At 28.1% G+C, this 18431-nt stretch overlaps 1 protein-coding gene across 6 annotated transcripts in view; it reads left to right on the forward strand.

Annotated features, from left to right (window-relative positions):
• The window catches only part of LOC129966072 (calcitonin gene-related peptide type 1 receptor-like), a 461349-nt gene that overhangs the window by 406675 nt on the left and 36243 nt on the right, over nt 1-18431 (forward strand). For all 6 annotated transcript variants that reach the window (XR_008784252.1, XM_056080437.1, XM_056080438.1 and 3 more), the window contains one exon: nt 11322-11407. Coding sequence is in view for 5 of the 6 variants with exons in the window: in XM_056080437.1 (XP_055936412.1) it covers nt 11322-11407 (86 nt within the window). In the remaining variant the exon portion in view is untranslated. The remainder of the gene's footprint in view (nt 1-11321; nt 11408-18431) is intronic.

Below are 18431 nucleotides of genomic sequence, written 5' to 3' on the forward strand. Positions count from 1 at the left end.
TAATTTGCAAACCAACTTGTTGCCAAAGACGACTTGTAAAAGGATAAAAAATAAAGAATAATCTCGAGATAAATATATAGAATCAAGAAATTAAAATTTGTATATTTTATCTTAACTGCTTTCTGAATGTATTAATAATTCGCAATTTAAATAAATGCATATAAAGATATCTGTAATTCATCTCGAAAAGCAATGAATACAGAAGACTCACTTGAATACAGAGACCTACTTGTGTTAGCAATAAAATCATGCAATATGCTATTTGCTTTTATGAATTAAATGCATGTAAGAGTATAAATAATAGCATTTCATATTTTTGTTGAATATCCTTTTAAATTTTGTCTTTAGTTTAAATGCAACCTCTATTTATGCACTGTTTTTTTTTATCATTAGAGTTCATTTTATTTATTCGTTTTATATGAATAACTCTGAAAAGATTTATTTGATATTCACAGAAAAAAATCGTCTTTCCATTAATTTTTTCCCTTTTATCTATTATCTTTTGTCTTTCTAAAATTAAAAAAATTCCTATTTATTTACTCCAATCAAATTCAAAATTTATTTTACTAATTGCCCTGGCTCAGTAAATAAAGGATTCTAAAAAATAACATTCCCATTTTATTACTCTACTCTGTTTGAAGAGTTAACTCTATTTTCCTTTCTTTTCAACTCAAAGGCAAATTAGTTTTTGTCCAAACCACAAACAAAAACCAAAAGCGAAGTTCTAATAGCTAGCAAACTTCAAAGCACTTAACTTAATGATTACTATACATTACTACGGCCAGCCGGAAGAAAAAGAAAATAATAAATGAATGGGGGAAATAATAAATAGCTGGGAATTGCTTTGGCTCAGAAGCGTTGATTTGGCGATGTTAATTATTGATGCCAAGGCTTGAAACTTGAGTCATTAGAAGCTATCTTTATTCGGGTAACAATTGAATAATAAACATCGAACAAGCGATAATAAGTCTCTAGTAATTGCGAACACGAACATCAAAGAACACGCATTGCGTGACGTAGTTAAGTTGTTGACATTGGCTCGTTATGCAACATTCTGCTTCTTTAATTTTCTTCAAGAATTTAGGGTTCCCCTTTAAATGAGTTATTTCTTAAAATAAAAATAGTAATTCCCTTACTTTTCTTAATAATTTATATTCATGAATCGGTTTAATTATACTAGTTTCCTATTTGAAAACAACAATAAGTGCATTTTGGAACGGACCTCGTAAATTTGAACCCAGGTTAGATCATGAAGACAACACCTTAGCTGCCATTCCTCTCTTCAAACTTCTGTACCATACCAACGAAAGGACATTTGGCTTGCGACATTGAATTTAACGTAATAAAAGCCGTTTTTGAGTTTTTACACAACGTAGATTTAAAAATAAAAACATCTATGTAATCAAAATATATCAACTGAATGAAAATTCCGTTTTATATAAGCAAAAAAAAAAATTAATTAAAGAGATATAATGCAAAAGCCTTCTAGTTTATAGATTTCTTTAAAATCAAATGTATAAACTCCTGTAGAAAACTTGAGAAATGCACTACATAATCTTTAAGTTAAAATATAAGTTGTACATATCTTTAATCTTTAAATATTAAGATTTAACCAATAAATAATATCAAATTTTCAATTTTTTTTTCTTCTTGTGAAGCATTAAAGCAACTATATATATATATATATATATATATATATATATATATATATATATATATATATATATATATATATATATATATATAATTAAATAGATTGCTTAGTCTCTAGTTCAAAAACTACATAACATGTTAAGAATTTATTATACCAAACTTGAACAAAAGATATACTATGCATTTTAGTTTATAAGAATTTTCATAAAAAAAAATTACGAAAATTAAGAAGTTTGGAAAATAGTATTTAAAAACGTGTAAAACAGCTTTAAAAAGCGTATATTATGTAAATATAGAAATATCAGTTGAGTTGAGAAGAATGACCAAAGAATGAGTTTAGAAGAAAAAAAATCATATGTTTTAATGAAAATAAAATTTCCAAAATTAAGAATATTGAATGAAAAAAATATTTGTTATTTTCATTAAAAATCGACTTTTCAAGTTTGTCGCCTACTGTAAGGATCTATCCTTTTTATCAAGTTATATTTACGAATCGGTGGCAGAAATAATTTATTTTAAGGATAAATTTACTGCAGTGTATGAAAACAATGCATTGGAAATGCTAATAAAAAACGGTGATTTAAGCATCATTCACAACGAAGCATACGAAATTTTGATTTAACTGTTGGAACGGACACTTAAAAAAGAATTACGGTACCAGTATGTTGAATACCTAACGTGTTTGTGTCTCCTAGTCACTCAACAAGTATTATAAAACTATCTACAGAAAAAAAAGATTTATTATAGGATTTATAATAGGATTAAAGATTTATTAAGATATATTCTCAAAAAGAAAATCAACATCACTGAATTCTGTCTTTTAAAATGTTCTTATTGCCTGGAAAGCACGCCTCCATTTCGTTCTTTGAAAGTTCGGCGAATGTATAGCTTATTATGACAATAAATTATCATGCTATTTGAGCAAATGTAGTTAAGCCATAAAGATGTTTGACAACGACATTGTGATTTAATGGTGAGATAGCGTTCAATAGCGTAACAATGAATCGAAATAATTATATATGCATGCATTGGACATATATCACAATAAGACTTAGTATATTTCATATAGTAAAAAATGATACTCTTTTTGATACTGTAGTTATTTTAACTAGAAGAATTAATTTATGTGTCTAAAATATTTTTTAAAATATCATCCTCATTCAAAATATATGGTTTTTCTTACTCTGGTTAACTTTCATTACGAAGTTTTTGTTGTAATGATATGAAATCAGACCTGACCATTATAATAAGCAAGCTCTGCTCTCTTGATGTTGAATTAACGTATCAAATTTAATTGTGTTGATACGTTATTGTCAAATACTAAACATATGTGCAAGGAATCTATACATAGCATTTAATATATCTCATATGTGGTGTAGATTTTGGTTACCTTAGAAATCTATCGATTCTGACAGAGAATTGAACCAGACTCTTGAATCATGAATATGTTTCAAATACTATAGTTCCAACAGAAACGATTCTGCATTGTAACAATGTAATATAGAATAAAAACTATTACCTATTTGTTATGTCGTCTGTCGAATAAACAAGTGGGAATGTCCCTTCCTGAAATTTTAGTTTATAGTTTTTATAGTTTATAGACTTTATAATAAAAACTATAAAGTCTATAAACTATAAAGGTCCCAAAATTTTTCAACTGTTATGAAGGTCTCAAGAATATTTTTTTTTAGTCTCAATATCCCTGACCAATCAGCTACTCGCCAGGGATTTTGGTTATATTTGATCTCTTTTATATTTTTAAGACAAAACTTCATGATTCCGACAAATCCCCATGTCTTAAAGCCGCATTATTTTAATTGTCTTACATACATTCTATTCATTACGCACAATAGCCTTTTTAATGACATTATACCTCTATTAAAAACATAAATGTCCAACACATTTAAACAGGCAGTTTTCTTTCTCAGTTCTTCCTAATGGAAGAAAATCATACAATACCTGAAGGAACAATGAATCATACCTGAAGGAACAATGAAAACGGTTTGGATTTCAAGGCATTGATGTAATATATTGTTGAAAATTAAACAAAAAAATTTAATTGCCGAAATTCAGAAGAAATTTACATGGTAAAATTTGTGTCATTAAAGAGAAAATTGTTAACTTTTAAAATCATGTTGAAATCAATTTTTTGCAATAATATTTCTGAAAATTGCGGTGGAAATGATCAAAATTTTGCTTAGTTTTTAATTAAAATTTGAAAAACAGTCCACCCGAATTATACATTCTCAACTTTCAAGTATATATGTGCCAAACTCTAGGTCAAACGGTCTGGGATGACAGCTGCAACGCACAAACACGCACACAAAATCTCTTTCATTATTAGTTCAGATTAAACACGATTTATGATTTCTTTTCTGCACTAGTTCCTGATTTCAGATATTTGAGAAATATTTTTTTTCTCCAACTATAAAAAAATGAACATAATACAATTCATTTAACCCAGAGCTGAGTGCTATTAAGATTGAATATATCTCATTTATAACACACAGTAAAGTCTCTCCCACTGCATTCATGGCATTTTCATATCTCCTGTCGTTCATTATTTAGTCCCTAAATGATTCTACTACTATCTGAAATACAGTTGGGAGATATTAAACACTGTATGAGAAAGCCTCGTATCATATGCAGCTAGGTCTCTCCCGAGTTCTTTTTACAGCCGATAAAAGACTTCCTTTGTTGCACGTACTGGATCCATCCTTCATGGACCATTAACGGCAAGTTATGTCAGGAAGGCGAGGTCCGAACGCCACTCTTTCCAGACACTGAGTACACATTCGATCAATATCGCCCTTAGGATTCTCCACCAAGATAATGCATACCACCCATATCTGTAAAACGTTCTTAGTGTTTATCACTATCTTCTATTGTATGTATGGATACAGTAGGAAATTGTATATGAATACAATCGTATATATTTATGAATACAATTGTATATATTTATGAATTTGTCTTTTATCTCTTTGAATAATTATTAAAATATTTGTTTGTATATGTCAACGAATCCTCAAAAAATATTTTAAAAAATTCCAAGAAATACAATTATTTAAAATTCAAAATCTACATTTTTAAAAAAAAAGTGTTTTAGTATGTTTCGGTGCTGTTTAAGAGAGATCATTATATCTAAAGTATTCAGTACAGATATACTTTAGATGGTAAAAATGTACACCTCGGAACATTTAAAAAAAGTTAATGAATTAAATAAATTAAATATAAATAGAATGTTTGACGTTTTATGCCATTAATTCCGAAAATATTACTGCGCAAATCTGATTTTTATGCCATTTTAGAATATATAAAGATATTTTTTTATGATTAAGTGCCATAAATTGTGTGAGTAAAATTTGAAAATTTATTAAAAATATTTTTGAATTATTTTTATCAATAGATTGTATTGTTTCAATGAAATTTAAACTGTTTTCATTGCTTCGTCAAATTTAAATCGAGTTTCTACGAATCGTGTGATATTCATCCATTGATACACAAATTGGTACACATGAAAGCTAAGGAAAAAAAGATTCTTTAAATTATCCGAGAAGTTTATATGAAGAATCGGAAAGAGAAATTACATTTCTGCAAATGACTACGTGCAATTTGAAATAAATTGTCCAGACACTTATACTTTAATAACACTATTGTGTTATGGATTTCGATTTCTTTAAATAAATTCCACATTTACCGAGACATTCCTTAACATTAAATTATGTATAAGAGATTTTATTTCAACTGGACACATTTAATATTTCTGACAAGCCAGCTAATCGCCAAAGAAGCTAGTATTTAATAAAAAAAATCCGTTTTGCTAAATTAAATATATTGACGGAAATGCACAGTCAATTACTATTTTGAAAAATTTGGTCTATATAAAGTATTGCTTACGGTTATTAAATTTTATAAAAGCATTGTACAACATTGCTATTGTTATGTATTTTGTACAATATTGCTGCGTTTTAGTCAAATATTTCAGCATTTTTTTTAAGTGCGATTGTATTATTATATAAAATATGCTAAATGTAGCATACAAAGATCAATAACAAAATCCTTAGTCGATTTTAAAATATATCGCTATCTAATAAAAGATTTGATTTATTGACAGAATTTGCAGTTATCTTTTCCCGAACGAATGCATGGAAGGTTAGATGAATGTCGCTAAAGTTAAGATATGCAATTAATTACCTATGAGGAATAATGGTGTTAATTTATTTGCTCATTATCTTATCTGATAACAAATTTATCAGAATCTTTATGAAATTAAGGCAACGCAGCAATGCACAAGCAATGGCGTACTTAGAAATCGAAAGAGATAATCTTCGGTTGCGTGTCTGTTTTATGATAATTAGAATGGATTTTATTCATTTTTTTATTCCATATGTTTCAGATCCAATAACAGACATTTTATTCATTTTGAATCCCCCCCTGACTTCTTTAATTGTTAATCTATTTATTTCCCATTTCAACACGCTTTAAACTTAATCAAATTTTCAATAATTTATTTCAGTTATTTTTTAATTACATTGTGAAATTGTATGAGTTTTTTCAATATGCGCATCATGGATAAAATAAGCGATAAAATTCTTAGAAAATGTACCATAATGATTAGTTAATGATTTCTTTACTTGCAAATAAGAGCATTTAATTATTATGGTATAATATATGGAAATAATATTTTAAACAAATAGAGCATTAAAAATTATTATTTTATAAGACCTGTCAATTGGAATACAACGTAATTAGTTATTGAATAATAAATATCGTAACATATTATAAAAAATGTAATTACTTATCCTTAATGATTTTAGTAGTTCAATATGTACACACATTGCAAATACTGTGTTTTATAATTAAATCAGTGGGAATGGTCTCAACAAAACTTTCCCGTATAATCTCTACTAACGTACTAATCGTGTTATTCCCTATTCCCCTCAGAAAATTATGGGTTTAGTCTGAAAAGATTCTATTTACATTTTATGCAAGGCATAGTATTGTTGCAAACCTGTAAAGATGCTTCCTAGTATAGTTAGTTGAATCACTGAAAAGAACATTTTGCGATCAGCCCTGTGAATGCTGATCGGCTGTCGCGTCAGTAATCTCAGAGCTTTGCGAAAAACTTGGTGACAAAATAGATATTACTGGAAACTTCGAGAATTTTAGTGACCCATCCAATAGGAAACAAGTTACGCCTGATTGATCGCGAACCTTCTCGGCCTACCTTCCGGGAACTATCTCAAGCTGCAATGAATCGGAGTTGGAGTCGAAGACAAGTAACGAGTCGTCGAGAGGATAACGAAGTAACGGCTGAATAGTCCAGCGTTGAGTGGAACTCAAGCGATTGCTGAACTGGGCTGTGTGCCGAGTGATGGCGTTTATAGTAGAAGCAGCATCGAGTGATATAAGGAGTAGCCAGTCGTAGTAGTGTGTCGGCAATTGGATGCAGCTAAAGCGAGGGGACATTGGGGAATTTCAGCCGTCTGGAGTGATCATAGAGCGAAGATCCCTACTCCTGCTGAATTCTGTCTGGCCGCTTTGTGTGCTGTGGGCAATTGTTTCCTATAGTGTGCTGCTTTGTGTTTGCTTATGTTCGTCTCGGCTATGTATATTTATTGTACTTATATTCGTCGTTTGTGTCTTCGTGTTTAATAAAAGTCGTCGTCATTTGTTATTGAGACATGTGGATTATTTTCACACCATACAACCACTACAATCGAACCCGGGGAATTTACGGACTTAATAATAGGTATTGAAGTGAAGAATCCGTAACAGTGTATTTTGAATAGAAATAGTTACGAAGCATTAACCAGTAGCGTGATTTTCGTATCTTTACCGAACCAATGTGTCAACCCTTGGCTAGTTTTTTTGGCGATTTTCTTTTAACGATTACAATATATTCGAGTAACGATTCATATTCAAGAAAGTAGAAAATTAAATTTATTTATAAGTTTTATTTATCTACCAAATACATTATCAAATTTTTTCAATCAACCTGCTTATCGTCTACATTCATCTAGCCGTGTAATAGAAGTTTCGCCTTCGTTCACAACATCATTACAAAGAATTATTTTTATATGCTCCTCTTTATTATATAGTAGCTACATTAAAAAAGTTTCGTTAGTTTTATTCTAGTTTATAAAATTATATATTCAAGTGAATATGTCTATAATCTGGTCAAAGCACGAGAGTTTTTCAAAAATGCAATAATCACTTATACCCCATCTAGAGAAAAAAAAAATGATTTTTTTTATTTGTTGTCCTAAACCGATAAAATACAGTTATCAGTTTCGAACTATTCCAGTCTGCATTAAATTTAAAATTTTTCTTTTACACAAAAATAACCAAGGTTATATAATTTATGTCGTGCAAACTTAAGATATAATCGTAAATTAAATAAATTCATTAGAGTTTTGTGAGTCAAACTTAATTCATTTTCATATTTATATTTACGTTAAGAATAAACCGTATTTTAAGCTCCCAAAAGTTTCCGCTTCTTTATTGTTGATCAAGCGTTTTATGATTTTCTAAAGCTTACATATAACCACCATTTATTCTAAAATGCTTTTGCTTGCTTCAGAAAGTTGTAAAATTATATTCTCTTTTTGGGTTCGGAAATCGAGTAGAGGCATAAACTCTTTATATCTGTATTTACTTATTAAAGGAGAAACTGGAGCTGTAGTATAAGCTTTTTTTCATGGACCATAAAACTTTTTTTCTATTTAGTTTCAGATAAATTTATATGAATAGTTGCTGGACCATTTTTAATACAAAGATTATTAAACCGGATCTTTATTTATTGTATTGTATAGGAGGGCTGGATTTAAGAGATTCCACTAAATATCTGTAAAAAAAATATCTTCATTTGGCGTTTATTGTCAAATGTATCGCTATCCTCAAATTAAATGGTAGCTTCAAAAAAGACTAATATTCAATATATAGACCAAATGAACAATTTAGACTAAACCAACAGAAGTTATTTGTTCGAATCTTTCACAAATATTTCCTAATGAAGGTATAATGCCCATTCATCCACCCCCCTTCCGTATAAAATTTTCGGCGCGAGGCAAAATGATGAACGCCACAAGTACTAATATTTTTATTTTCAGAGTACTACAAGCATTCTGCACTTTGTATTGCAGTGAAATAAACATAATATGCCTTTGGGGCCTCTTTTTTATTCTTAATACAATCAAATTTCACATACGATAATTTTAATTTTTACTATAATTTTAACAACAAGATCACATAATTAAATTAACTTTATTAAGTTTAGTTATAGCGTTTATATGCCTGGGAATGTACAGATTGGCAGACAGTCAACCATTTGTTTGTTAGGCTTCAAATTTATTAAGGATGTACCTAAAACTATGAACCATATTTCATTAATCCAAATTGTTGAGTTTGCGAGTTATCGCATTACATGCAAGCGAAAGTATAAACTGATAGACAGTTCAATTTAAATTAAAAATTTGATAGAAGTCAATCTTCTAAAAATTCTAACCAAATTTTATCCATCTTGATCTTTATTATGTTTTGTAGTTATCTTGTTCATTTGTTTTTGCACAGCCAGACAGACTTCCGATTGGATTTTACTTAAAACTTGAAATAAATATATAAATGTAGAGCATAGACAACATACAACATTTCATACTTTTATCTTTTTTTTATTATTATCGTGTTTAGAGATAAGCGAACACATTTTTTAAAAAATATGTAATTTTATGACTCAGGTATATCTAAAGCAAAGAGACCTATCACAATCCCGACTTCCGATTTTTCGACAAGTAAATAAATATAAGTATGAAAGTATATTCTGCAGTTAAAAGTAAATATAGTTTGTAACTCACACTTTAGCGTACATATGTCTACTATTGATAATTCCTGGAAAGTTGTACATCTCTTCCGTAACGATTAATGTATTTAAGTAGCCTATATTAATTGCTAAAACGCTCTGTTAATCTTTGGCAATTAAGAGATTTTGTATTGAATTTAATTCAAAAATTCACATAAATCCATTTTATTAGTTTTTAATGCACAGTAATTAATTAATCCTTTTATTTTTTGAGATAAAATTAGTACACCCTAATCGTATTAAGAAATCTATACATCGTCGTTATGTCACTTATACTCAGATGTCGGCATTTTATTCCCTTATTTCAAATCATTTTTGTCGTTGTATAAACCTTATTTCAGAAAATCATTTTGTAGTGCCATAATTACGCCTTATAATTGCTTTAAAAAATCGACTGTCCAGCTTTTTCCTTCGAAGACAAACCGCGATCTTAATTAATTATCGATTAATAGAATCGGTTCACTGATGATTTAACGTTTTCAGAAAATGATCTTCTTAAGAACTTTGCTTTTCTTACTCTAATGACCGAAAACCATTATACCAATATTCTAAAATTAAATTTTTTTCCCTCTTTACTGGCTGAAATTTCCCGTATTCATTTTTTAAGCATTTACAGTTTCTGTAAAATCTCAAGTAAGTGAATGAAAGCGAGCAAATAAATTTACTAACAAATCACATATGTAACTGGAGAGAATTCTCATAAATATTATAGATCTTAGTAAAAATTTTAAAAAAATCAAACAAATCAAACAAAATTTAAAATAAACTGAATTGAAATGCAAAATTCATAATTACATGTATTGTATATTCATACACATGGCGAAGTAAACGATATTGGCTGCGAAAGAATTATCTGAGATCATGCATGAGTTTTAAGTATCGAAAAAGGTTTAAATTGATAGTCCTTTAGGAAGGATAGGATGAACTTACTGTTTATCAATAAAGATATGCAATCAATAAATAAACTAAAATTTGTTAAAATAAAAATGGCATTGCCTTTTTAGTAAAATTTATCTATACTTTTTATTATTGCCCCACGTTTCTTATTTTTCAATTTTTCATATTCTAACTATAAGTTTTTTTTATAAATCCGAGACATTTAATCAAATAATGGGACATATATGTTCAAACTACTCAATTGCATTTTCTTTGATTATGCAAAACCTTTTAATGCATAGAACAACATTTTTTAGTTATTAAATTAAAAAATATCCATTAAAATAATTACACTTAGATATTTCAAATTAATTATAAAAAAATTGCTTATATGACATTTCCTAAATCTTTGTTTATTATAATAAATCGTTGTTAAGATTTAGGATGTATAATAAATAAATCCACTCGCATTCTATTTCCTCTATTCAATTCTGTATAATGGCAAAATTTTCAATGTTCTATTTTCATTTTTAAAAATTTTATTATTGACAATCAGTTACAAGAAAGAAAGAATAAGTTGCTTTATAAAAATTTGAATTGATTTAAGACACTTGATTATTTTTTGTTACATGTTTCAGAATTCCATTTGAAAAGTGATGTATGTTTTTAAAACATTTAAGGTCTGTTTCAAATAAAATTTCTTTCAAAGAATATCAAAATACGAAATAATGTATAAGCTTAATATTATTTTCAATCTTTTTAAACAATATATAATTTTTGTTGTCATCCATATTTAATTAAATTAATAAGCACGCATCCTTAGTGCATAAATTCATTTTCTCTTGAGAATATAATGATATTTTAATTTCTGTATTTTTGCCATTTATACATTAGTTAAGGGATAATAATTATAAAAAATGATTTTTTTTTTCAGTTGAACTTCGTATTCTTAGTGAATATTGTTCGAGTTTTGGTCACTAAACTGAGAGCTGTGAATTCTCCGGACACCCATCAAACTAGGTAACGTATTTTTAATTGTCCGAACCAAAAACAAAATTATTTTCTGTTAAAGATCATACAAATATATAATATTTCAACGTTTAGTTATGATTCGACGATTTTATTCATATGTTTATTCCTTCAACAATGCCCTCTTTCTGCTTCAAGTGATATCTTTGAAGGTTATCAATTTTTTTAGGAACTTCATTTTTATAAAAAGATACTGTAAATGAAACACCTTGAATTCAACATTTTCACCTTCATTTATCTGTCCTTCCTTATCTTATCATTATTCGGATTGTAGAGTACACTTTACTATTCGATAAAGGCACTAAATCAAAATATTTTGAGTTTTAAAAAGAGAAGATTTTAAAAAAGAATAAGGTATGGAGTTTAGGTATTGCAGTATTTATGGAATGTTAAACTAAACAATTAAATATCAAATAAATTTGGCATTACAAAATTTAAAAAATAGGAAAATAGTCGCCAGGTATGATTTTTTAAAAATTGTATTGTAGAAACTTCTTTTCTTCATTCATTTTGAAAATTCTTTGAAATGTTATTTCTTTTACAACTTTTTTTCTTAATTTTTAATTTTTTTTAAATTTAAATTTTGCCAATGTAGATTCGAATTACGGAAATGTGTCTACATACATAAATTAAAAAAAAATGTAAGAAATTTAATTATTATGAAATCAAAATGAGATCCAAAAGACATTTATTTTCTAGTAATGATTAAAAATAATAATTATCCATCGGAAGATTTTTTTTAATTGTAAGTTGTTGTTTGCATTAAATCTTTCAGATTAGATAGATTGATCTCAAAATATAATATACAGATTTTTTATGCTATCCAAATGTAAGCATTTTGATAGATTCTGATGATTCCCAATTTTCTACAACTTTCAGTCATGTTAATATTTTTTGGCTCATTCTATTACGACCGTAAAATCTTTTCGATAATTTTTTATTTTGCGCTATTAGTAATTGAATTTATAAATTTGAAGTATTTTGCCTCATGCTCTTAATTGCAAAATACATAACGTTAAAAATATTAACTCCCTTAAATATCGCTGTTATTAATAAAATATTTGTCTTACATTATAAAACTGCACAGTACATTACAAAATAAATAGCGGGATATAAATTGTTGCCATATATAGCCCTAAAGAATTTTAAATGATGATTCAAGTTATCAAATAGGCTTTTAACTAACGGACGTTATTTTTCTCGATTTTTTCCCATATAAATTCATTATGAACAAGCTCATTGTATCTACTAAAATGTTCAGCACTCATTTGTCAATTTTGAATCCAGTAAGCATTAAATACCATTAATCACTTTCATTGTGCTTAGTTCCCGCACCAAAACAGATTTATTCTGAGCATAGATTAATGTCGGAATGTGAGTCATGAGATTAAATCTGTTTTCGAACCATAACAGATTTAATGCATGAATGAGAGCGTAGTGGCTGCTCAAAGATTGTAAATTTTAATTTGGGAATAAATTAACATTTTAATAGCCCACCTATTAAGAACTTCATTTTGACAAAGAGTATTATTATCCAGGACTTAGAAACAAGTGAATGAAATGCTAGAATAATTCGCCTCTTGCAATGTAATATCATATTGCAATATTCGATACATCATTATTTTGGAATACTAAATGATTATATAAAGTATAAGACAATATTATAAAACATGGCCTATTTAAACTGCTGTAGAAACCTTTTTTAAATTTGTGGGAATCTTTGCGGTTGCATCATAACTTTCCCAGAAGAAAAAATTTGATTTTTTCTTTTAATGTTTTCCATGTGAAATTGAGTTCCCGATTCTTATGTTGCATGCAAGAATCAGTTTGAAGGCTAAATATGGACTATACATAAATCACAGTATACACTCTGTTATACATTTGGCCGTTGATGATCAAATCTCCTCATGATGTGCATGTTTCTGAGCAATTAATGTAAAAAGGTCACAAAACATTTATCCCCTATCACAGAAATAATGTGCCTCAATTGTTTTCAAATTCCCATGGCATTGTAAAACAATTCCGTTACGATAACTTAGCTTTATTTCATCCTGAGAGACATGATTTGCACAAGAAACGATCATAAAAGATGCGGGAGTCTACAAGGCGACACAAGAGCAAAAGAGGCCGACATTTTCCCCTTCAGTGATTTTATGAGTTTTTGATAGGGATTTCTTGACACGTGCCGGCTTAGGAAGGAAAATTTTAAGTAGCTTTAAAGGAATGTTGTAAGCGTTTGGAGTTTTTATCCCTTGACTCGGAGCGTGAGAAAATGCCGAGATCAACAGTTTCCTAGAGCGCGAGTTAAAAATAATTAAACAAAAAATGTTATTTGGATAAGAAAGTAATAACTTTTTAGATAAAGTTAATATGGGCTAAATTATGATTAAAGTTTGGAAATGAATTCAGATTTAAGTTAAATTTTAAAATATCATTAAAATTTAGCAGTGCTCAGTTGCCTGACAGAATGGTCAGTCTAATATAATGCAGTCTTTTCCAAATAACAGTTTTGATCAGTTTTTGACCAGCATGGTGATTTTGCCCTGAGCGTCGAGTAACACCTCCAGTACTCAGAAAGCTCTGCCGCAATCTTAAAATCGCACAGTGTTGAATAGCCAGGATTCGAAATATTTCAGTTTGGGAACGCTTTTATTTCAACATTGTAATAATGCTTCCTTTCCAACCATTCCCATTTTACTTATTTGTCATATATTTTGCACATATTTATACTCCCATACGACAATACTTATAACAAAATCTTATCGAACTGGCCTCCGCTGTTTAATCGTTTAGTAACTGTTCTAATGTCCGCTTTTCGACGTAAATTGAATCATTTTCTATGTTTGCGTTGTTCTGTTTTTACGATACGATTCCTTAAAAGTGATTTTGTAAAATTTTGTCATTTTAATTCGTATTTTAGAATTTACAAAATGAATAAATGTTATTTGTTTTGAAAAACAAATAAACTTTCACTTAATCTAGAAAAATTAAATTTAGAATTAATCGAATTATTATTAAGCTCCATTATGTGTTAATCAACTTAAAATTTTAGAGATAAAGGTGTATTTTTTCATTTATATCTGGAATGCATTACGCAATATATTTTCTTCTAAATGGAAGTCTCCAGTCACTCTAAAACTTCAATCCATATTAAAAAAACCAGCGTCTGATATTATAAATCGATTACCAAAAGAAAACGAATCCTACAGATAACCAAAAATTGTTTATATAGGACATTGAATAACCTCATTACGATTAAACTCATTTCCTTGAAACCCATTCCAACATTTCTTCATATTCTGAAAAATCTATATTATTTTCACTTAATAGCTTTTTACCCTTCAAACTTCCGTCTATCAAAATTTTTGGATTTTATTTTATACAAATTTATATGAAAAAAAAGGTAGTCATATCTGTCTTATACGAAAGTTTCATACGAATCAAAAATTTGAAGAACGTCAAAGCAGCTTGTGCAAGTATTGATCCATCGATCATATTCTGGCAGGCAGAGGATTGTTGATTTAGGCCAAATAATCGATTGATCTTTCGCGTTATATGGATGGTAATAAAATTGCAGGAAGTAAAGGCACACTCCTCTTAAACAAACAAGAGGTAATCGTCATATGATATGATAGAACTAATATATATGCCTGAATTTATGAGTTATAAACTGAAATGCTTGCATTTATATGCAATAATTAACCAAGAATGGTTTTTTACAGAAAAAAAAATGCTTTCGCTGCATATATTAAGATTCTAGAATTCGTTTTATTTTGTGTATACAGCTTCTTAAACAAATAAATTTCAAATATTTCTCTCTTGATATAAATATATTCAAATACATTTACTTCAAAATGTGGCACATTAAATAATATAAAAACAAAAACCATTCTTTTTACTATATATCCATCATTATTCGTACTTTTTCTCGTACATCCATCGAATAAATTAACAAATATATATAAATTCAAGGTTTTAAATTTATAGCGGTGTTAAAATAAAAAATTTACATTTGGCAAAATTTTTCATGATTTAATGTTTATGAAATAATATTCCAATTGTTTTTATTTTGAAAACTTCGCAAAAAAATATAATTTTTTATTCAGGAATGCATTTAATTTTAACTACGCTTTCCGTCATTGATTGGAAATGGTACAAGTAATATCAATAAAATATTGTAGCCAATCGGAAGATAAACAATAAGAATAAAGAAAATAATTCACCATAAAATAATAACGGATCCTCCAAAACATAGTTTAACAGTATTTAAAAAAATTTGAAATTTAATATTTTAATGAATTTAATTTTGAATTTGTTATTTATTATAATAAATATTAAGGATTTCCAAATAAGTTTCTTTGTCACGTTTATTTAAGGTTGTGGTGTTTGTACAGAAAGAATTTAAAGTGATCAATTAAATGATAATTAAGTTTTGAATATATTAAAATAAAATGTTCTTAGAGATAATATATTCAAAATTTTAAAATTCTAACACATCACGAAGGGGGCAAAAAATATATTACACGCATGTAGCATATGGAATTAAATAAGAATACCTTAAAAACAAAAAGATTAATTGAAACGTTTCGTTAAAAAAAAGATTTTAAAGAAAATTAAATTATTTATAAAATAGTTAAAAATCTGATTTTTATGTTGTAAATCTATTCGCTTTTAATGCATATTAAAATGCTATAAATTGTATTAAATTCTTTTTTAAAACATTATTTGATTAAATATTTACGCTGGATCAACAATTAAAATACGTATAGCACAAACTTTTGGGGACAAAGAAAATACTACTTTACATTAAAAGGATAAACTGATGTGGTCACATTTACTGATAAAACAACATTAAATTAAGTCTTATTTGGCGATATGTGATGAACATCATTAAGATAATAGAAGTTACGCCAAATTGAAGTCTTTTATTCAGCGATATGTAATGAATATCATTAAAATAATAGAAGTTACGCCAAATAGGTACGCCTTCGTGATAGGTGGATTCAAAAGGTAGATATCAAATTGAGGAGGTACTCCAATCTCGACGATTTATTGGACCACTGAACATCTAAGCGCTGTTCATTATCATATAGTAGAACGAATATCGATAACTGCATACTTTGAATTGTAGGTTGGAGCATAGCAGATGTTTTTAATGCAATGACTGCTCATCAACAGAGAAACGAGCTGCGCTGTAAAATATATTATTAAAGTGTCTTTAAGCTTGCATTCAAATATATTAATGTTTTACTAAATCTAGCTCCTTAACTTCTCCACTTTGTAACAACATTAAATTTTTAATGCCTAGTGTTAGTTAAAATCCATTCCGGTTCCAATTAGATATACTGCAAGATCTAAACATGATTTCTAATATAAATGATTGCATTTTCTGTGAACGATTTGAAACAATATAGATATTAGTTGTAGATAAAAGGATTTTTTTTAATTAATTAAATCGTTAAAAAATACTCTCGGCAAACTGTAAGGATAAGGTAGATTCCTTTTAATCTAAGTTGCTATTTTCAAATCCCTTTTAATTCTTAGACAAAAACTAATTAGAATTGTCTTCCCGAAACAATTTCGCATACCTTCCAAATACCCCCCCCCCTCGCTTCTCCTCGTATAAAATTGTATGCGGGGAAATATATGGATAAGGCCGTAAATATCTTGCTTGTTGTTCAACATCATGTAAAATAATAACAAATTAAAGATCCGGTGATAGTTGCGCAATACAAATTAATACAATATACTCAATACAATAGTTACGCATTGTAACTATTGTAACATAACGTATTTCATGTTATATATGAAAGTAACGTATTTCATTGTAATGTAAGATAACATAACGTATTTCATTGTAACGTAAGATAACATAACGTATTTCATGTTATGTATAAAAGTAACGTATTTCATTGTAACGTAAGATAACATAACGTATTTCATGTTATGTATGAAAGTAACGTATTTCATTGTAACGTTAAGATAACATAACGTATTTCATTGTAACATAAAGTAACATGACGCATTTCATGTAACTTAAGATAACACAACGAATTTCGTGGTTTTAAGTCCTTACGTTTATGAATTTTCGCGTTTGCATGAATGAGGAAGTAAGGACCCACAAATTTGGTTCAAAATTTGGAACGAATCTCTATTTGAAATACTAAACCTGTGTACCAAATATATTTACATAGCGCTTTGCGTTTTGTAATTATTTGAAACCATTTGTACTCAAACAGCTGGACAGACAGACTTCCTCTAATCTGATTTTGATTGAAATCTACATATTTGTTGAAACGAATGTGTATAAAATTTCATTTATCAACCTCAAAGAGGTTTTGAGTTTTTCTTTGTTAGAGAAAGACTAATAGACAGCCAAAATGCCAAAAATATGTTTTTGAGACTCAGAAACGTCCGAAATGAAGCGTTTCATCAAACTTTCGAGTTTGAGGTTTTGAATATTTCTGTACCTTCTCTATACGTATACGATAAAGTAAAAATAAAAGATTACGTATGGAAGCTACCATAAGCAATATGTATATTGCTATCAAACAATTCAGTATTTATTGCAAAATAAATAATATCAAATTACAAATATTATAAAAATAATATACAAATCTAGGCTTGTTGCTAAGTTTATATTATTGAAATGCTTTGAAGTTATTAGAAAATGCCAAAAGTTTGTATTAGTTGACAAGAACTGAAAGTTTATATTAGCATTTACAACATTTTCAAGGAATCACTGTCGTTTGCAAATTTTCTTCTTCCAATTAAATAACTTTTTATGATAGAAAGTACGAATTTATCGTTTAATTCTTTCTTTTATTTTGGAGAAAACAAATTGCCTGCTTTTCCTAATTAATATTGAAACTGAGCTTTTTATTTTAGACGCTTTTAAATATTTCAACTATTAATTGGAGTAAAAGGAAATTTAGTATTTTTAGTTTTTAAAACATGTATTCTTCGACAATATTGTATTTATTATTAACTACATGCCATTGGCAAACTTTATGCT

This window comes from Argiope bruennichi, chromosome 4, assembly GCF_947563725.1.
Source record: "Argiope bruennichi chromosome 4, qqArgBrue1.1, whole genome shotgun sequence".
Lineage (NCBI taxonomy): Eukaryota > Metazoa > Arthropoda > Arachnida > Araneae > Araneidae > Argiope > Argiope bruennichi.